The sequence below is a fragment of the Bos indicus x Bos taurus genome, chromosome 15 (genome assembly GCF_003369695.1).
Source record: "Bos indicus x Bos taurus breed Angus x Brahman F1 hybrid chromosome 15, Bos_hybrid_MaternalHap_v2.0, whole genome shotgun sequence".
Taxonomy (NCBI): domain Eukaryota; kingdom Metazoa; phylum Chordata; class Mammalia; order Artiodactyla; family Bovidae; genus Bos; species Bos indicus x Bos taurus.
Genome location: NC_040090.1, coordinates 63,820,206 through 63,843,013, shown reverse-complemented (window position 1 = coordinate 63,843,013; position 22,808 = coordinate 63,820,206). Strand labels below are relative to the sequence as shown.

The 22,808-nt window shown below is 39.1% G+C and overlaps 1 protein-coding gene across 1 annotated transcript in view; it reads left to right on the top strand.

Annotated features, from left to right (window-relative positions):
• The first annotated feature begins 371 nt into the window (after nucleotides 1–371).
• Nucleotides 372–22,808, top strand: part of FDX1 (ferredoxin 1) — a 35,438-nt gene continuing 13,001 nt past the window's right edge. Inside the window, exons 1-2 of the mRNA XM_027563804.1 lie at nucleotides 372–776; nucleotides 6,340–6,464. Coding sequence (XP_027419605.1) covers nucleotides 598–776; nucleotides 6,340–6,464 — 304 coding nt within the window. The 5' untranslated portion in view covers nucleotides 372–597. The remainder of the gene's footprint in view (nucleotides 777–6,339; nucleotides 6,465–22,808) is intronic.

The window sequence follows — 22,808 nt, the reverse complement described above, 5'->3', positions numbered from 1 at the left end:
TATTATTCTTTATTCTTCTTTGTGTTTGCCTATTAGCATGTTGAAATTTCCTACGGTCCTTTTTAAACAACTGTTGTAATTCTCTTTTCTAGTTTTTGAACTCCAAGATGGCCATCTCCCACTTTTTTTTAATAGACAGGAGAAGGAGGTGCAGAAAAAAAAAAAGAGTGGTATAGTTAACTGGGGATTGTTTTATTGTATCTTTTCGTCAGACATTCTGCTATCTTTTAAAATTTAATGTTCTCACTTGGGGACCCTAGATGCCAACGAAGCAGCAAGATCAAGACAAAACCTGGTCAGTAGGTAAAACGAGGCGCGGAGCCCCACCCCTAAAGCCAGGGCCAGGGGGCGGGGCGGAGCGCCGGCAGGGGGCGGGGCTGCGCTCAGGCGCGCGGGCCTTATAGTCACCCGGAAGGCGCTCGGGGCCCCCGGTGGCGAACGCATCAGGCCCTCGAGGGAACCCCGGCCCTGAGAGTCCGCTGCGCCTCTCTTCTCTCCGCAGACCCGCGCGGCGTCAGCCCGCCCGTACTCGCTGAGTCTGCCCTCGCGGCCGCTGCCGTGCGGCCTGCGTCGCCTTCCGTAGTTCCCCGACAGGCTATGGCCGCCCGCCTCCTGCGCGTCGCCTCCGCCGCCCTCGGCGACACGGCCGGCCGGTGGCGGCTTCTCGCGCGACCGCGCGCGGGAGCCGGCGGCCTCCGTGGGAGCCGAGGACCGGGCCTGGGCGGCGGCGCAGTGGCGACGCGGACGCTGAGCGTATCGGGGCGAGCGCAGAGCAGGTGAGGCGCGCGCGGGGGGCGCGCGCGAGGGCGCGCCGAGCTCGTGGGTCCTCTGGTGGCGGCGCCTCCGTCATCTCCAGAGGTTTCCAGGTCTGTCGTCCTCTCCCGGGCGCCGGCCTGCGGGCCACAAGCCCAGTCCCGCTGCCTTCTCCATGTCCCCAGGGTGGTCGTCCCTTGCGGTCGCTTCCTCCTTGTCGTCAGTTGCCAAGTTGCTTCTCAGGTCCATCGACGCTTGGCGGGGAACGGGGGCCTGGGACCCCCGATTTCCCTGTCCCAGCGCCTCCTGTGCCCTCGGGAAAGCTGGCACTTTGCTGCTGCTGGTTCTCCGTGCTGTTTGGCGTGGATCTAACCTTTGCCCTGCCGGAGACCGCGGTGAACCTCGCGCCCAGTTTGTGTCGCGGCCAGGGCTTTCTTCTGGGCCCTCTTCCTCCTGCCGGCTCTGGAAACGTTCTGTCTCCAAGTTCTTGTCCATTTAGGGTACACCCGCTTGTCCCCGAGCTTCCCTGTGTGCTCCCCGCTAAGTGCTAAGTCGTGCGTGCTAAGTCGCTTCAGGCGTGTCCAACTCGTTGCGACCCCATGGACTGTTGCCCACTAGGCTCCTCTGTCCGTCTGATTCTCTAGGCAAGAATACTGGAGTAGGATGCCATGCCCTTCTCCACTCCTTCTGGTTGCTGTCGGATAAAAAGTCCCCTGCGTTGGACTGGCAAGCCAGGGTTTTAAACTGGGCTTTGACACTTATTATCCAGTTTGTCTAATGTCTGTTACTGGGTGTTAAGAGTCGTGTAGGCCTCACAGGATTATTTAAAGAAACAAATAACAGCATACACATATTGCAAGGAGTCTGGGGGGCTCAGTAAATCCCACCTGTTAGCTTCAGCCGCCTCCTAAGCCCACAGCGTTGAGTTTTGTGTACTAAATGTTGAAAGAGATGTGAAAAAAAATTTGCCCAGAATATGTTGCAGTTTTATATTCTTGGGTAGATTTGTTTCTCAAAGACACAATCCTCTTTAGATACAATAGAGATAAAATGAACTCATAATTTCAGAGTATAGCACTGTGGTGGATGGAGCCTTAGTATAATGTAGGTCTCTGAACAGCTCTCTGACCAGCTGTCCTGTAGTAGGAAGCAGGGAAAAACAGTTGGGTTTGTGTTCCTCTCTAGTTTCTTTTTGTGAAGTTCCTGAGAATAGGGTGTGGGACCTACTCATCTTTTCCCCCTTAATCTGTGAGGTAGTGGGTGCTCACTAAATTTTTGTTGCATGAACTGTGAAGGAGATAATGGGGAAGGCAAGTTGGGGTTATTTGTTACTTTCCAGTCTTTGACGTCCATCTACCTGGATGCCTTATTTTCTAAGTTGGTTGCTTTCTTGAAAAATTGTGTATAAATTGGGACTCTTATTGAACACATTTATGTAACATATTTAAAGGAAAATGAGTGCTTTCGTGAGTGGGAATTATCTCCTCCAGGTTACTGTTTGATTTGGTATATCAGGTTGTCTTAAAGGGAAGCACATCTGTTTTGTTCCCTCTTAAACCTACTTTCTGCCCCATTGGCACAGTTTCTGTTGATGACCTGTGCCATCACAGACTTTGGAGCTGCAACTAAATTTCCCAGGCTATCCAGTATGGTCACCAGTAACCACATGTAGCCATTTAAGATAATTAAAGTTGCATAAAATTAAAGAATCAGTTTCCCAGTTCCAGTGGCCACATTTCAAATACTGAATAACCTCACATAGCTAGTAGCTACTGTCTGGGACATCAGTTATATACAGCTATAGAATATCTCTGTTATTGTTCAAGTTTAATTGGACAGAGCAGTCTAGAGGCTGTAGTTCTGACTTTGAAGTTTAACATGTAAGTAAGCTTTCAGTAACTGAGAGTCAAAAAACTTTAACTCCAAAATACCCTGTCCTAGTACTTTACATGTTGTAGTGATTTAGGTTGCAAAGGGCTTTCACGTGTATTATTTCACTTGATCCTTAAGAAAATCTCCTGAGGCAGGGAAAGTAAATAAATGAGAATAAAAATTTTATATTAAGTAGCAGGCAAAACTGGGACTAGAACTCACATAGTTTTTGTTTGTTTTTTGAGCACCATTAGAGTTGATAATTCTTTAGCCTGTAGGGTCATTTGGAAGAGTTAAGGTGGCTGTGGAAGTGGGGCGCTCTAGATGGGGCCCTTTTCTTGGACCATCTGCCCCAGGCCGCCCCAGGTAGTGAAAGGGTGAGCATCAGCAGCCATAACTCCCTTGTCTGTCAGAAGTCTGTTAAGAGCTTTTCTACAACAGCCACTGACAACTTGATTGAGATATCTGCTGTGGCTGAACAGAATAAATGGCAGTGCATGGTGCATAAAGGGTAACAGTTGAAGGAAGTAGTTGTTTGTGGTGCTGGTTGATATATTGATGATGATAGAGGATTTAGAGGGATCATAGTTATTTTCCATTACCTGAAATCTTGATCTTCTGGGGAATAGCTAAAAACTTTTTGCTAGTTCTTAAAATTGGGGAAGAGAAACCTACGAAACCCATCAGTAGCAATTGTTAATAATGAATAAAGTTAGGTGAGTAAAGTACACATGTATGATGCTTTTTAGGGAATAAAATGTTTCCACAAACTTTCTCTCCTTTAATTCTCTCAGCAGCTTAGTGAAGTCACCGTTATTGCCACTTCCCATGGTCACCTAATGAGTACGTTGGAACCAGGGCTGGAATTTATGTCTTCTGACTCTTGTATTCCATACTTTCTCAACTGCACAATTACTTTTACTCTCATTTCTGCTTTCTCTCCTGTCCTTTGGTAAACCTGTTATTACTCTTAATTCGGCAGTTTTTTCTGGGACTGAACACCTTTAATGGATTCTTTCCTTAGTTTGGGAAGGTCCTCTGGAGGGAGGGCATGGCAAGCCACTCCAGTATTGTTGTCTGGAGAATCTATAAACAGAGGAGTCTGGCGGGCTGCAGTCCATAGGGTGCAAAGAGTTGAACATGACTGAGGCAACTTAGCACACACGCATGCACACCTTTAATATGTAGCAGCAGTTCAGGCGCCTTAGCAGCAAAAGGACTGGGACTTTAAATAAAAGTTATCAATCAGTGTTTGTTGAGCTCTACTCTGTTAGGAATTTTCCATATGTTATCAAAACTATGAGATAAATGTTACCCTGATTTTAAAGAAGAGAAATCTGGTGTCAGAGTTGAAATTCCTTTGCTGTTGGCTTCTCTGGTGACTCAGTGGTCAAGAATTCGCCTGCCAATGCAGGAGACATGGGTTGGATCCCTGGGTCAGGAAGATTCCCTGGAGAAGGAAATGGCAACCCACTCCAGTATTCTTGCCTGGGAAATCCTATGGGCAGAGGAGCCTGGAGGGCTATAGTCCATGGACACAACTTAGTGACTAAACAACGATAACAAAGCTTAGCTCTAGGGTGCCCCAGAAGAGCAGCAGTCCCCAAACCTCCAGCCTTCAGTAGTGTGGGTAAACTATGGAAATCTTTCTGTTGTACTTACTGTCGCTTAGTGTACCAGGTGTTTTGTGATGTCAAATCTCTAGACTTCTGTGGGTCTCAGACATATATTTCCCTTTGGCTTTTGGACCTTTGTTTTTTCTATTATTATTTTTATGTTCAAGATAAGTTTTATTTCTGATAATAGTACACAGTTTAGTGAACTGGGAATAAAGATTTTCTAGATTTAACAATTTAATGATTTAAGCGATTTAATAATCACTAGTGTTGACACATGAGTTTTCTATCTTTAGCTAAGCATATCATAACTTCGGATAGAATTAGGACAACATTTAATTGAGGTATAACATAAAGCATAAAATATACTGATAAATATAAAATTCAGTGATTTTTTAGCACATCTTTAGGGTTCTGCTGCCATTACCATATCTTAGATTTGTCCAGCCATAAACACAATCCAGCGCTGGAACAATTTCGTTTCACCAGTTTGACATTTTACAGTCGGTCCCCATGTCCAACCCTAGTCCCAGGCAACCTCTCATCTGCTCTCTGTCTTTATAGATTTGCCTTTCCTGGGAAATTTATGTATTAATATATATATAACCAGGCTTGTATAACTTGAGTGTAAATGTTTTCAAGGTTCAAACGTGTTGAAGCATATGTTTTTTTCTATTATTAAATCAAACACGTCTAAACTTGAGCTCATTTCCGATCTTCCCCAAAACTCCTTCTCCTCCTCAGTTAATCCTCAGGTAACCTGTATTTCCCATTGCCCAGGCAAGAAATTTCAGCATTACTTCCTCCCTCTCCAGAACCTTTTAATTCTGCCTCCTGAATATCTCTTAAATTAGTATCTCCTACACTGTTGCTTCATTTATGCCCTTTCATAACCTCCAACAAGGTCTCCCTGCCTCCAGAGTATCTTCATTCTTAGTCATTCTTCTTTGAAAAAATGTCAGTTGCGTAGTTGAAAATCATGTGTGTTTGGGAATACTTGCTTTAAAGCATTTTTTTTCCCCTGTGAAAAGAAGTTGGAGAGTACAGGCCCATTTAAGGGACATTCTGTCTTTCTCAACACAATTCTGATCAATTTTTAATAGAATCTTTTTTTTTTCGGCCTTGAGTTATCAGGGAAGATATTATCTGATAAGGCTGCCTTTTTTTGTGAAATGACATGACTGTACTTGGTAATTTGTATGATATTTATAGCTCTGAAATTGTACAATTCTAGGTTTTACTTACATTAAACAAAGTTTTCTTTGATGGACTATGACTGTCTATTGGGAGTGGTGAAAATTACAACTCATTATTTTAAGCTGAAGTACATCTTTTCAATTATGAAGTAAAAATTTAAATGACCAATTAGTTGATAGTATGATTTCTTTTCCCAAAATTTGGACTCATGTTTGAGAGAAGGGTAAGAAATGTAAGTAAGTTAGCAGACTGATGACTGACTGATAGATATCCTATAATAATGAAAAATACAAGGAGGGTTATATTTATCTTCCCACAGATTTAAACAGAAAACCTTTTTCTAGTCCCTTTGGTTTTTGACCAAAACAAAATGTTCAGCTACTCAAGCTACCAAACTGCTGCCTCTTGGTGACTGTATTTGTCAGACACTTGCATAACAATTGCCTTATCAATAGCATGATGATTTGTGTTTAAAGCTCTCCACAGCCCTCATCTAATTTTTAGGGACACATTCATAGAGATGTTGGTTTTTGGAGGACCTGTGTGAGAGCAAAACAGACTTCACAAGTGATAATGATTGCTAATGATTTCATGTAACTGTGACTGATGGTGACCACTGGGAAGACATACTTCAGGTGGCCTTGATAGTGACGTACTCGCCATTTCCTTTAGGGTGGCAGAACTTCCCTTCCGGTTGGTGGGTAGATAGTTATACCTCTGGTTTCTGGTGTCTCCTTCCCAAATAAACTTTAGAAAGAAAAGAAAATCCTATAAAGGAGCATATTTGCATGCATACAAACCCACACACAACCTAATTATTTCACCTTACGGATTCTTCAAGCAACTATTTTAAAGTATGTTGAAATTACTGAAAGTAATAAAGAACTGTTTCCTTTTCCAGCTCAGAAGATAAAATAACAGTCCACTTTATAAACCGTGATGGTGAAACATTAACAACCAAAGGAAAAATTGGTGACTCTCTGCTAGATGTTGTGGTTCAAAATAATCTAGATATTGATGGTTTTGGTGAGTATGGAACATTCCTTAAAATGTATAAGTGAAACTATTAAATAGGTTTCAGCTTTGTTTTTTTCTTTTTGAAGAATTTTAACTATAGCATGCTAAGTGAACTATTAAAATTCAGGATGCTTTAGTGTTATATTCTCACTTATGAAGTTAAGAGTGGCACCGTGTTTCTATTCTTTGAACATTTAATTAGCTATATGCCCTAAAGTCTGTTGCCTCGTTACCTTATTGATTATATGTGTGATGCAAAGCTGGAAGTAGTGTGTGGAATTGAAAAATACCAGGGACTCGGTGGGAGAAAGCGAGGGTGGGATGATTTGAGAGAATAGCATTGAAACATGAATACTATCATATGTGAAACAGATCGCCAGTCCAGGTTTGATGCATGAGACAGGATGCTCAGGGCTGGTGCACTGGGATGACCCTGAGGGATGGGATGGAGAGGGAGGTAAAAGGGGGGTTCAGGATGGGGGACACATGGCTGATTCATGTCAATGTATGGCAAAAACCACCACAATATTGTAATTAGCCTCCAATTAAATAAATTAAAAAAAAAAAAAATACCAGGTTGAGATACTAAATGTCATAATGTCATGTTACAGAGGCTATGGGATCTTAGTTCCTCAACCAAGGATTGAACCCAGGCTCTTGGCAGTAAAAGTGCCAGGAGTCCTAACCACTGGACAGCCAAGGGAATTCCCAGACTGGTATTTTCTTAGTTACATTGAACTTATGCATTCTTTTTGTTTTAAGTGAGTTTTATTTTACTTACTAATTTTTAATCGAGATGTAGTTGACATATTAGTTCCAGGCATACAGCATAATGGTTTGATACTTGTATTTACTGCAAAGTGACATAGATCACAGTAAGTCCAAATAGCGTTCATCACCATACATTGAAGATCTCTGTGGCTCAGGTGGGCTTCCCAGGTGGCACCAATGGTAAAGAACCTGCTTGCCAATGCAGGAGACTTAAGAGACACAGGTTTAATCCCTGGGGTGGGAAAGCCTCCTGGAGGAAGGCATGGCAACCCTCTCCAGTTTTCTTGCCTGGAGAATCCCATGGACAGGGGAGCCTGACTGGCTACAGTCCATGGGATCTCAGAGAATCGGTCATGATTAAAGTGACCTAGCATGCATGCACTATACAGTCAGGGATGTCAACTCACCTTCCTTGAAAGGGTAGTTAATCTATTTCTTATTAAGGGAGTGTTTTGTTTAGGAAATTTTCACTCCTAGACTTTTTACCTTATTCCTTAACCATTCACAGAAAGCCCATATCCAGGAAACTGCCATCTTAGAGCTCAGGGATACACTGTATGTCACTTGCCAGTTTTGCTTGAGCATTCTCTCTAGTCTAGAATGGTAGTTCTCTAAGAGGGTTCCATCAGTGCCACTTGGGAAATTCACATTCTCAGGCCCCACTCTGGACTTCCTGAATCAGAAAGTCTGGGATAGGCCCAGAAATGTGTATTTTAACAAGCCCTCCATGTGATTTGATGCATGCGAAAGTTTGAGAACCACTAGTCTGCAGTCAGGTCCAAGGAGCATATCTGACTATTTTTCATTCAAGGGACCATTCATATTGCACTTTTAAGAGCTCTTTTCAGATCAGAATTATTTCTTCCCTTCTGTTTTCCCATGATATATTAAATATACTTCTATATGTTAATACTCATTTCAGTTTTCTTTTTTAGAGAGAATGTCCCTTCCCTTTATTAGATTGTGTGCTTTTGGAAGACTCTTATCACTCAGGTAACCAGAGTTGGCACTCAGTAATATTTGCTAAATTTCTGAATCTAATGTCAATTACAGGGATAACTATAACTGGACCTACTATATTCCAGCATATGTTATCTATTATTTTAACAACTCTAAGAGGCAGTTTTTTTTTTTTTTTTAACTTCCAGTTTATAGGTGAAGAAACTAATAAAGTTCAGAGAAACTTAGTGTTCCCTGGATCATACAGTAACAAGTGAGAATGCCTTACAAAATTCAAGCCTAAGTTTCTCATAACTCCCAAACCTCGGCTTTTTCCTGTAAGAAACCATTTTTCTCTTAAGAAGTGTCTTTCCTTTGTGAACACTTGTTACAGAAATTAGGTGATGACATAGTTGCTATAGTTCTAGTTTTGCTGCTAAGTCACTTCAGTCATGTCCTGACTCTGTGCGACCCCATAGATGACAGCCCACCAGGCTCCCCTGTCCCTGGGATTCTCCAGGCAAGAACACTGGAGTGGGTTGCCATTTCCTTCTCCAATGCATGAAAGTGAAAAGTGAAAGTAAAGTCGCTCAGTCGTGTCCGACCCTCAGCGACCCCGTGGACTGCAGCCTTCCAGGCTCCTCCATCCATGGGATTTTCCAGGCAGGAGTACTGGAGTGGGGTGCCATTGCCTTCTCCGAGTTCTAGTTTTAAGGAATTTCTTACTCTAAAGCGGTGGTTCTTGGCTGGGATTGAGTTTCAGAAATCTGTAGAAATATTAAAGTATGTTATGTCCTGATAGTATAGCGAGAGTGGGAAGTTGTGCAGATATCCTTTTGAATTCACATGATTCAGATCCATACCATAGATTGACTGATTTATGTAAAAGAACCCATGGGTAATTCCATATATATTCTGTAAAATTTATATATAATTGAGTTCCCTCATGAGTTCATATTCAGCAGCACTTAGTTGACTAAGCTTGGTTTCTTGAATTGTTCTCTCACAAATGAAAAGTAATACACTGCACAGTAATTGAGAATAGACCCTAGAATCAGACCAATTGTGCTTCATAAACCAACATTGTCACTTACTAGCCATAATATCTGGAGCAGGCTGCTTTATATCTGTATGCCTCAGTTTCCTCTTCTGTAAAATATGGTTGTAATAGTTCTAACATCATAGGACTGTTGAAGATTAAGTAGTATATTGGAAGTGAAGTGCTTAGCACAGTGGCTACGTTGGTAAGAACAGTAGAATTTGTGGTATTTTAACTTGGTCTGCTCTCCTCCTCTTCCCTGTTCAGCAGTAGCCTTAAAAACTGGCAGCCTTGCAGCCACTGGAGGAACAAACTGATTTGACTTGCTCAGAAGCATTCTCCAGAATGTCATCACTTATTTTGCAGCTTCCCAGAAAAGCTCCATTCCAAGGAGTTGTTATTCGATTTGCCTCAGAGATTGCTCTGTGAGGAGGCTCTGTCCCTAGGACTTTCGTCTGAAATAATGACCTGTAGTTTTGCTGCCTGAGGCTGTGATGCCTCTTGGAGCAAACAGGAGCCTGGCCAGAAAGCCTAAAAGAAAAATCTGGTGAATGAAATGTCTGTATGAAATGGCTTTGAAATACTTTGGGGATCTGGAGGCCATGCACAAATGCAGGACTGTATTTATGCCCAGAAAAGGCCCGATAGGGCCTTAGTCTCCCATCTGTGCATCTCTGGCTGATCTTGAGTCTTTCATGCAGGTGAAGGCCAAGACAGACATGCAGAGTACTTGAATGTTGAAGGTGTGCCTAGTCATGAACTGAGCTCCTTAGCAGAGGGTAGAAGCCTTACTGGTTCAAAGCCCTGAAGGAAACCTCCAGATAGTGATCTCAGCTGATCACTAAGCTCACTGAACAGAGACATCGCTGATCACGTGCTGCAGGGAATACAGACCTCAGAGTTAGTTTGGGAAAGTCACTAAAGAAATAAATAGCTGCAAGAACAATCTCCAAAAAGCCAGCCGCAGCAACAAACCTAGGGGAGACAGTGGTGAGCCCTGATTTCCAGAGTTGCCATATTATATTATTCTACTTTGCAATAAAAAATTCAAGATGCCTAAGGAAACAGGAAAGTATGGCCCATACTCAGGAAGAAAAGCAGTCAATAGTAGCTGTCCCTGAGGAGTCCCAGCTATTAGACTTACTAGACAAAATGTTGAATCAGCTGTTACCAAAGTTCAGAGAGCTTAAGGTATGTGGGGATGATCTTTGGCCTTTGTACATCACTATGTGTGGACTTTGTTACCACTGGGTGTGAGGGTTTGTTAAAGAAGTATAGAACGTTTTTGCTGTTCTTGAGAAAGCTAATCTTTTGTGTTCTGGAACGGCTAATGTGGAGGCTGTGATCCAGTAAATCTGTTTCTATACAGTTCTCCACAGCTTCAATCTCAGCTTTATGAAAATACATATATACTAGACCCTTTACTCCAGAGTTATTTGAGAGCAAAAGATTTGAAAGAAGCAAATGCCCATTGATAGAAGACTGATACTTAGTCATGCAAGGGGATACTATATTACTCCATTAAAAAACAAAACAAAACTGTGGAAGGAGTCTTGAAAACAAATAATCAGTGGTTACCTACTGGTAGGGAAGCAGGAGGGAAGCTTTTAATTCCATGGTATATTTAATCCATTTCTTTCTTTGAACATTAGGGGACTTCCATTTTTCAGCTATTACAAATACCCTTAAGGTGAACATCCCCACGAATACTTTGCTGTGTTTGTGTTCTGTCATTTCCTTGTGGTAAATTCCTAGGGAAAGAATTACTTAGTAAAATTTGTTTTATTAATTGCTCAAATTATTTGCCTGCTTTTCTGATGAGGTATTATTTATTTTTAGCCATTAGCAAAGGCTCTTTAAATGTGCTGTTTGACCAAAAAAACTAATGAAAATTAATTTTAAACATTTATTTGAAAGGCTCTTAACCTCTGTTTTACACGGGACTACGTTTTTCTCAAAATACTGTACTTTATTACAGTAGATAATTTTCATGAGTTGCTTTCCATTTCTTTGAAATAAAAGCATATTTTGACCTTAATACTTGAAAGTACTTTAAATTTTTTTAAAGTATTTTTTCTTTTATCATTCATGACTATATATTGCAATAACATTGTTTTTCACATTGCAGTTTGCAACCATTAGTCATATAATCAGTTTAGTAGCTCTCAGCAGTTAAAGTAATTAAAAAGAAAATATAACAGCACCATCTTTTGTATTATTCCATGAAATGCTTGTTTAGCTATTTTACAAAGTATATGTATACCAGGTTGTAATGTAAAATTGGACTCATACAATGAGTCACATTTTAAAATATATATATTTTCTTTTTGGAAAACTGTTGGCTGGAATGTTAAGAGTGGAGTTCCTGCCTGTGTTTGTTTCCCAGCTCTGTCACTTTGTCACCTTTTTGACCTTCAGTTAGATCTCTAACCTCTTCATACCTTGTCTCCTTAAGGGTAACATAGAAATAATGTTAGTACTTAAGTACTTTGTAAGGTTGCTATAGAGATCAAATGAGTTTATCTAAGCAAGGCTAAATTAATGTTAGCTATTCTTGTTAGCATAGTTATTACTACAGGTTCATTGTTCATTATAACAAATTTTAAAAGCACATTAAAAAATTGTAACTTCCCATAGTCTTAATACACAGAGATAAACACTGAAAGAGTCCTTTTCCCCCTAGTTTCCTGTAAGTACCGAAAGTTTAATGCCAACACAGTCTTTAGTAATTCAGTAAGAATTCTGCATTTGTTTACATGGACATAGAAGAGATACTTTAAAGATCAAGGATCCTAATGTGTCCAGAATTTTGGGATATAAATATAAATTTGAGATAAGCTAAACTAGGTTCACAAAAGATAAGAGTTAAGCCTAAGTCACTTTCTAGAATAAAAATGGAAGAAATGAAATCAAGAAGTCTGAACTACCATGTTTACAAAGAAGCAATTATAATAACATTGTAAGGGACAACTATGCGTCCCAGGTGGAGCTACTGGTAAAGAACCCACCTGCCAGTGCAGGAGACATAAAAGAGGCAGGTTTGATCCCTGGGTCGGGAAGATCCCCTGGAGAAGGAAATGGCAACCCACTCCAGTATTTTTCTCTGGAGAATCCCATGGACAGAGGAGCTTGGCAGGGTATAGTGCACAGGGTCGCAGAGAGTCGGACATGACTGAAGCGACTTGGCAGGTATGCAGGGCCAACTATTTCATTCATTTCTAAAGCTGAATACAGGAGATGCTTTAAATATTGCCCTTGTTCTAGTCTTACTCAACAGGTGAACACTGTACACAGCTGAGGTTGGCCTAGTTCAGAGTGTCTGTACGGTTCCTCTCTGGGTGATCTTATCCCTTCTGTGACGTTAAATCCCATCTAGATGTCCATAGACTGTGTGTTGTTAGCTCACAGTGTCCCTCTGAGTCCTGGACTTAAAGATTCAACTTCCTATTTAATTCTTTTCTTGGAAATTGCACAACTTCCTACTTTATATCTTTTCTTGGAGCCTCTTGATGAAAGTGAAAGAGGAGAGTGAAAAGTTGGTTTAAGACTCAACATTCAGAAAACTAAGATCATGGCATCTTGGCAAATAGATGGGGAAACAGTGACAGACTTTATTTTCTTGGGCTCCAAAATCACTGCAGATGGTGACTTCAGCCACGAAATTAAAAGACATTTGTTCTTTGGAAGAAAAGCTAATACCAACCTAGACAGCATATTAAAAAACAGAGACATTACTTTGCCAACAAAGGTCTGTCTAGTCAAAGCTATGGTTTTTCCAGTAATCATGTATAAATGTGAGAATTGGACTATAAAGAAAGCTGAGCGCCAAAGAATTGATGCTTTTGAACTGTGGTGTTGGCGAAGACTCTTGAGAGTCCCTTGGACTGCAAGGAGATCAAACCAGTCAATCCTAAAGGAAATCAGTCCTAAATATTCATTGGAAGGACTGATGCTTTAGCTGAGGCTCCAATACTTTGGTAACCTGATGCGAAGAGCTGACTCATTGGAAAAGACCCTGATGCTGGGAAAGATTGAAGGCAGGAGGAGAAGGGGACGACAGAGGATGAGATGGTTGGATGGCATCACTGACTCGATGGACATGAGTTTGAGCAAGCTCCGGGAGTTGGTGATGGACAGGGAAGCCTGGCGTGCTGCAGTCCATGGGATTGCAAAGAATCAGACAGGACTGAGCAACTGAACTGAAAAAAGTTGTCATATTTAAACGGATTTTTGATCCCCGCCCTCCTCCCCCCTCCACACCGCCCTTATTGAAACTTCCCCTTCCGAGGATCTTGACTGTCAGCAGTGAGCATCTCTCAGGTGCTCAAACCTGAAACTGGAGAGCATCTTTTATTCTTCCTTCTTCCGCATCCTCTCCCTTCAGGCCGTCAGCTGTTCCTATCAGATGTACTCTGTTTGTCTCCAGTGGGTCCTGTTCTCACCATTTCTGCAGTCACTGTCTGGGCTGCCAGTTACGTGTTACAGGAGCTGCACTTCTCTACTTCTGCTTTTGAACCCAGCAGCTGGGGTCATTCATCATAATGCAAATAAGACAGATCCTCTGATTAAAAACCATGAATAAATTCCCATTTCATTTAGGATAAAATCTACATTCCTTATGCTAGCGTCTGCATTACCTGGCTCCTTCTGCCCTTCCTCCTCTCTCCCTCTTCTCATTGTTCTTTCTGTCACTTTGGCCACACTTGCCATTTATCAAGAGCTGAGCTCACCTAGAATTTCTAGCTTGAAGACTTTGTATATACACTTTACATTTTTTTCTACCTGGGACACTTCCTCTCCCTCCTGAAGAATCCTTTATGTGTTGCTTTTCATCTTTCTGGTCTCAGTTTGTTACTTCCTTAGAGGGACTTTGCCCAACCACCCAGTCCAAAATAGGAATTCTTTTATTACCCTGAATCTGTTTTTCTCCATCACAGCATCCTGTTCATTTCTTTCATCACATCATAATCTATTTATATATTTGTTTATTTCTGCATCTTTCTCCCTAGGGACTGTATTGAAGGATTTAGTGATTCTTATTTTCATATATGAAGTGAAGTAATGAATGGATCAGTGAGTAAAAAGTAAATTTTGGAAGCAATACATTTATAAAAATTCTTATTTCCAACTTTTATGTTAATGTAGGTTTTCTTGGATGATCTTTTAAGTTTTCAGTATTATAGTATTCTGTCACTAGGGGGCAGTTACACCTCTCTGATCAAATTTACCTCCTTTATTATCTCAGACTATTTATATTTTCTTACTGTGTATTTCCTTTGTGTGACTGTTTTGAGGGAAATTATTCAAATTGTGTGGTCCTGATAATGATCATATAAATATTTATTCATGTCATGTTAATTGATTCTTTATGGCTCTGAAATCAAGCTTTACTTTAGAAAATTAGGTTTTAATATTTATATATCATTTCATATTTTTAGGATATAATATTCCAGCATAGCTATCCTCTGGAGTTTTGTTTGAGAAAGGGATTAGCAATCTTTCTTGTCAGCATCATTATAGAGCTCCAAGTTTTTTTAATATAATATAAGCTACAGATATACACACACTCACACACCCATGAAACAGTCTGTTCCTGGTGGAAAACTCTTAAGTTACATGAAAGGAGTAGTAGTCTGCAGATAGCTAACTTACTCTGGGAATTAGTTTTTTATGACAGGAATTTTAATCTTTAGTATTAGTCTTGTTAAAAACAAAAAGTTTTATTCATCATCAGCCTTGAAATTAGCCAATAGCCTTGCCTTACTAAACAAAATACCTTAGTTAACAAAATATCTTACTTATTCTTAACATAATTTTAAAATTATACACATTTGAAATTGTACAGATTAATAATATTAAGTTTCTTACTCTAGTAAAATCAGAAGTATTGTGAAGCCCAAAACTTTTGTCAAGAATCCCATAATTTCAAGCTGGCAGACTGTGTGAATTACAAATTGTATATTTGTTTTGATACCTTTTACAATTACAAGCCAGTATCTGTCAGCTTTTGTCAGTATCATGTAAACTGTGCTGTTTCCAGATATCTGATGTCTGTGTGATTTTTGTTGACTGTAGTGCTGATATTTTAAACTGTGATTATAGTTTAATATCATTTTAAAGCCCATGACGGTTTCAGCCAAGCATTCATTAAGTGTTAATGCTGAAAAATGCATCTGAAAATGAATTATTTTGGAACAGCAGTTAAATGTGACAGAATGCAGTGAAGGAAGCCAAAAACCTGTCATAATTTCTATTACTGCTAATTTAGGAGAAAGAACTCTGAATTATTAGGCAAAATGCCAGCAAAATTACAGCAGCACTGAACCGTATATATCTTTAAGTTCATGACAGTTATTGGACGATGGTAAAATGTTGGTACCACGGGCTTATGAGGCTGTAATGTGTCCCTGAGTCATATCAGATTATCGTCTGTTGTAAGGCATGGAGTATTTTTGATTATTTGAAAGGTGGACATAGTAGTGTAAAAAGTTTCACTTCAAATGTTTGTTCTACTTAAGTATATTTTGCAACAAAAATAATGATTTGAAGGTTAAAGCTTTATGGACCGTAAGAATCCATTTTGTTTCATTGAGAATATAACTCTCGAATTATGAGACTTATAACAATTTCAAAATCTTTGAGAATGTATTCCTCATAAAATGTGATCATGTTATGTTTAATATATTGTGAGTATGTATCTGTATATATAAGTATATAGATACAGATATACATGTGTATATACACACACATATCTACACATTTTATCTATTAATTTACTTTTATATAGCCAACGTCTTACAAAGACACTTAAAACCAACAGTTGTCAGTACTGCTTTGGGATTGTGTATAAGCATAAGTCACATAACTTTTGTACTTTCAGTTCCCATCTCTCCACATGTATTATTGTATCAATATACCCATATTTTGATCAGCTATCATTTTAACTTTTAAAATTTATTTTAGATTATCATTTTTAGATTGAAGGTTCTATAGTAGTTGCTGCTTGTGTATCCTTTTTTGTTTGATAAATTGTCTCCCACTGTTTTATGGACTTGTTCCCTATTGTATGTGATTAGCATAAAAAATAACAAACACTTTTCATTTTTGGGATAGGTTTTGTTTACCAGATTCATTTTCAGGTCAACTTCTTAGCATTTGGAATTTGTTTTCCCATGGAAATACTGTTACACATGATGGCTAAATTTTCAGGCCAACCCACAGAACTAACTTAATAGCTAACTAACCATTTATACCCTGGTTTCTATGAGAGACTGCATTTTAATGTCTAACTTTTAATACTAGATCAAGAACTTCTAAACTCCTTGGGCCCACCTACTGCATATGCACAATGCACGTACCCGCTCATATGCTATAGGAACTCCCCTTTGCATCCCAGTTTGGTAGTAGGAAAATATTTACTGCTGATTTCCAATGCTGGTGATTTCACGGTGGATAGGAACCTGGGAATTCTATAATGCGGAAGATAAGTTAGAAGATGAAGCCCAAGGGGAGCGTCATTCACTTTGTTCTTGTCTGTAGCGTGTGCAGTTCGGGTTGTGGTTTTAGTGGAGTTTGGAGCTGCAGGGATGGTCAGTAAGGACATGAACTTGGTGTCAAATAGGATACAGAATTGGTGGCAGCTCCTGCATTTTAACTGAAGACAAGTGGGCAGTGCCGGATCAGCTCTGGTGTAGATCCGGTGCTGATAAAGGTATCTGTGAAAACCTACAGCTGACATCATGCCCAGTAATGAAGGATGAAATGCCTTTCTCCTAAGATTAGGAACAAGCTTAGAATGTCTGTTCTTACCATCTTATAACATCAGGATGAAAGTCTTAGTCTGTGTAGTGAAACAAACAAACAAAAAAAATCAAAGGCATACTGATTTAAAAGGTTTTTAGATGGCTGTTTACATAGAAAATCACAAGGAATCTTAAAAAAAAAAAAAACCTTAGACCTAAGTGAGTTTAGCAAGGTCCTAGTATGTGATCAACACATGAAAATCAATTGTCTTTCTGTATACCAGCATGAATAGTTGGGAACCAAAAAAGTTTTTTAAAAGAACATTTACAGTACCTACCCCAAATGAAATTTTTAGGTTTAACACAATATAACATCAATATCTTGAAAATTATAAAACTGATGAAAGAAAGCAAAGACTTAAGTAGTTGAGAGACATACTATATTCATGAATTGGAAGACAGCCTAGTAAAGATGTCAGTTTTTATTGATAATATAGATTTGTTACATTTCCCGTTAAAATCTCAGCAGGATTTTTTGTGGATACAAACAAGCGATTCTGAACTTTTTACAGAAAAATGAACTACAACAGCCAGTTTTAGAAGAGAAGGATAAAGTTGGAAGAAGTATGTGTAGTACAGATATTAAAACTTGATGTTACAGTAAGCAAGGCAGTCTAATAATAGCAAAAAAAAAATACATCTAGTTGATTTTTTTTGGAAGAGCTTTACTGAGATTTAATTCACATACCATATAGTTTACTCATTGAAAGTAAACTGTTTTTTTTTTTTTTTAGAATATTCAGTTATGTAACCATCACCACTATTGGTTTTGTTTCCTAGCTTTATTGACATATAATTGACAACTGACATTGTGTAAGTTTAAGATGTACAATGTAATGGTTTGATACACATATCAGCTGCAAAATGATTATCCCAATAGGGTTAACCTCACATCGTTCCTTTTTTTTGGTGGTTAAAACATTTAGGATTACTCTCAGCAAATGTCAAATATATAACACAGTGTTGTATCTGTAGTCACCATCTTTTACAGTAGATCCCCAGACCTTGTTCATCTTAAAGCTGAAAATTTACACCCTTTGACAACTCTCCCCATTTCCTTTAGCCCCTGCCATCACTCTCTGTTTCTATGAATTTGACTTTAGATTCTACATATAAGTGAGATTGTACTGTTTTTGTCTTTCTCTGTCTTACTTATTCCAACTTAGCATAATTGCTCAAGGCTTATTCTTGTCTCACAAGTGCCAGGATTTTCTTCTGTTTTATTGCTGAATAATAATTGTGTGTGTGTGTGGTGTATGTATATCTTACTCATTCATCCATAGACATACACTTAGGTTGTCTTCATATCTTGTGAAAGTCACTCAGTTGTGTCCAAATATTTTCTCCTGTTCAGTAGGTTGTCTTTTCAATTTGTCAATGGTTTTCTTTACTCTGCAAAAGCTTTGAAGTTTAATTAGGTCCCATTTGTTTATTTTTGTTTTCATGTCCTTTGCTTTATTAGACAGATCCAAAAAAAAATACTGCTATGATGTCGAAGAATATTCTGTTTTTTTCTAGGAGTTTCATGGTTTCAGGTTTTACAGTTAGGTCTTTAATCCATTTTAAGTTTATTTTTGTATATGGTGTTAGAGAGTGTTTTGGTTTCATTCTTTTACATGTAATAGCCAGTTTTCCCAGCACCATTTACTGAAGAGTCTGTGTTGTCTCCATTTTGAGTTCATTTTTATCTATGGTGTTAGAGAATTGTTCTAATTTCATTCTTTTATATGTAATAGCATTTCCCCAGCACTATTTAATGAAGAGACTCTCTTCTCCATTGTAAATCACTGCCTCCTTTGTCAGAGAGGAATTGACCATGGATGGGTGGGTTGGTTTCTGGGCTGTCTATTCTGTTCTGTTAATCTGTGTGTCTGTTTTTATGCCAGTCCCATGTTCTTTTGCTTACTGTAGCTTTGTAGTATAGTTTGAGGTCAGGGAAATTGATACTTAGAGTGCTGTCCTTTCTCAAGGTTATTTTGGCTTTTTCAGGTCTTGTGTGTTTCCATACAAATTAAAAAAATTTAGTTCTAGTTTTGTGGACAGTGCCATTGGTAATTTGATAGGAAGTGTATTGAATCTGTAGATTGCCTTGGATAGTGTGGTCATCTTAACAATATTAATTTTTCTAACCCATGAACACAGTGTATCTTGGTCTGTTTGTATTGTCTTTCATTTCATGAGTGTCTTACAGTTTTCTGAGTATAGTTCTTCTACCTCCTTAGGTACATTTATTCCTGGGTATTTTATTCTTTGTGATGCTATTGTAAATGGAATTGTTTCCTGAATGGAGAAATGCAGGCTGTGCCTCCGAGAGCACAGCAGGCACGAGGATTTTCTTCTGGGTGATGAACCTGCTTTGTGTCCTGGTTGTGGTAGTGGGTGCACAAACGTATACATGTGTTAAGATTCATAGACCTGTATACCGAAAAGACAAAAGTCAGATGCCTATTGACTGGGGGCCTACCTCTAATTACAAGACCAGGAAACAAATTGGCAGAAATACCCACCATGAAATCATGAGATGAAAAAAAAAATTTAAAAAGGAGTAACTTAAAGTTTTCTTCTCACAGTTTTAGGCTGTCTTTTAAAATCTTTTTTTCCTCCAGACACCTTATCAGAGACATGTCTTCACTGTTCTCTAATTTTTTTCTTTTTTTATAGAATGTATGGTTTAAGGGAAAAAAAACCCTCCCCAAAAATGCTCAGATTGTTGTATTATTTTGAAGTTTTGCAGGATAGACTGTTTCTTCTTTTAAGTACTATTCACAGGGTTTGTAAAGCTTTGCTCCAGATTTTTTTTCTATAGTGATATTTGTACCACAACATGACCATATGTGTCTCTGGTTCAGTGATAGCCATTTTATACAGGCTGAGTTGATTTCATCCTGAACCTTAAAGTTTCTATTATATTTGAGTTTCTTCCCAGTACAAAGAATAAGAAAAGCATATCTATTGACAACCTGTGATAGAAAAAGTTTGAAATAAACTGTAAAATCAGGAGGAATCCCAAGCATGATGTGTTTATCTAAAGAATAAATATGGGGCTAGAATGTGTAATAGGAACTTGAGTGTAGGAACCAAAAGTTAATCTTTTGTATATATTCAACATTTGTCAGATTCTTATTAGAATACTCTCTTCAGCTCTGAACTTGGCATCCTAAGCAAGATGTGGAATCAGCTGGCAAGGTTCCTGAGAGGAGCTATGAAAATTATTAGAGAATGAAAATAAAGCCTTTAAGAGAAGGTTAAAAGAATTGAGTTTTCCTAGGGAAGAAAGCGAAGACCTAGAACACGGATGGTAACTCTTCATTTTGACTGACCAGGTGGTACAAAGAATGTCCTAAATTTTCTGCAGGGATTTATTGGCATGTGGACTTTTCTGTGAATTCCATTATGATTGAGACCATATTGTATGCACTGGCTTCTTCCCTGGGCTTTTCTGATATCACCCTTTTCTGGTTCTCTGTCTTCCAGTTGACACATCTGTACTTTAAGTCCTTTTCTTGGTGGGTGGGGGGACGTGTCTCTTTGACTCTCTCAGTCTCTTATCCTTCCTTTCCTCTTTTCCCCCTCCTCTCTGGTGAGATGTCATGACTTTAGCTTCTGTCTTGTCCATGTCAAACCCATCCTTTACACACAGGCACCAGCAGGATCTATCCAAAATAAACATGCCATGTCACTTTCCTACTCAGAATCCTTTAGTAGCTTCCTAAAACTTCAGCAGCAACCACTGTTCTCCAGGGGCTGGATTCAAGAGGGGTGGTAGAGTGACAGTTGCTGGTAATCCCCAGCCAGAAACATCTCGGAGGCAACCCACCCTGAGAGTGTGCTGGTTTACCCACCCAGTGTGTGTGCTTACAACGCATGCTCAGGCTCCTTGGGAGAGCTTGGGAGGCCTCTGTGCTTGGTCCACCATCTGCCTCTGTAGCCAGCTCCCAACTCCGCATTCTGCCCAGGATCGTGAGTTTGTTTTTCTTGTATCTTCTGTTACGCATTGCTTGCATGTCTCAGGATTTGTTTTTTTAATAATAAAAATTTGAAGCTTTTTAAAGCTTTTTAAATTAGGGTAGTTGCTTGGTATATTTTAGGGAGGGTTTTACTTACATTTTAAGACAAAAGATGCTGAATTTCCTGAACTTTGTCCCCCAATATCTCCAGATGGATTTGACATTTTAGTTTGAGTTTGTCTGGATTGGGTACTGATCAGATAAAAACAGAAAGCAAAATTAGTATGTATTTATTGAATACTAGTAAGCAAATCCATTAAGAACTACAACTCTTCTTTGTGGAGTCATAAAATATTAGAGTGAATAGGCCCTTAGGTATCATCTACCTCAATCTCCCATGATACAGATGAGAAGAAAATTGAGGTCCTTGAGACGCCTGCCCAGGACACAGCGGACAGTATGGCAGATTCCTCCAGAGCCCAGCTGGCCTCAGGGTTGCACTCCACCAGTTCTCCTTTTACTGCAGAGGTTTTCTTTCTTTCTACCTCTCTGCCTACCTACTTGGTGGCTCAGCGCTAAAGAATCCGCCTGCCACTGCAGGAGACGTGTGTTTAATTCTTGGGTTGGGAAGATCCCCTGGAGAAGGAAATGGCAGCCCATTTCAGGATTCTTGCTGGAGAAATTCCCATGGACAGAGGAGCTGGGTGGGCTGTAGTCCATGGGGTCGCAAGAGTCAGACACAACTTAGCGACTAAACAACAACTTGCCTACCTTTTTTTAAGCAGAGGAAGCCCATTTCCTTTTAAGTAAAATATATCCATTTACCTTTTTGTGTGGAAAGCCTCAAATTTATGCAAAAGTAGAAAAGTAAAGCGCTTGTTCAAATAACTAATTGGTGTGGGTATATATTTGTATATTACATAAATGTACTGTATATACATATTTATATATTTAATATATAAACATACATATAATTTAATATATAAGAAAGTTGAAATTCTTTTAAGTTTTCTTGTAACTTCCAAATAATAATAATTGCCAATACTGAATAGGTCTTACTCTCCCAGTCAGCCATGGTTGCAAGTACATATGTTAAGCACACATTCATGTGTAATGCTTGCAACTGCCCTGTGAGGTTGGTACAGTTACTACTGAGGAAATTCAGGCATGGAGGGTGGAGGAGCCCAACGTGAGGCCATTAGTAAAAAGTGGAGCTGAGATTGAAGCCAGGCAATCTGGCTCCAGAGTATATGCTTATGACCCCTGTACGTCACTGTATGGTATGTCTCTGCTTCATCTTGTTTCGCTTTGAATGAGATTTAATAAAATCTGCTTTGAATGAAATTTAATAGAAATGTTTAAGGAAGCCTCTCTTCTTTCTTTATGTTTTAAAATAATATGAGTAACATGTTTAAATTGTGAAAGAACAATTCTTGTTACAATGATAAATTTTTTCACAGGAAAAGTAAGAAATTCACTAACTATTGATAGTAGTTCTATTAATATTTTATATAATGCTTATTGACCAAGAGAATCTAAATCCAACTGATGTTACTTCCAAGAGTCTATAATCTTTACAATTGTATAATGGCTTTAAAAATTATTTAAAAAGGAAACCAGAATAACTTTTTTAGGTAGAATTTAATGAGAACATGATTATGGATGATTCTGTTTTATTGGGTCATCTTTTGGATGCTGTATTTTAAGGAAAACCCAACCAGACTGAGAGGAGGGATTTAGAACTATGTTACTATGTAAGAAAAATCTGAAGGACCTGGGTATGCTCAGCCTGGAGAACATTTTTAAATATATGAAAAGCTGTTGTTTAGAAGGATTCACTAAATAAGCTCATAGA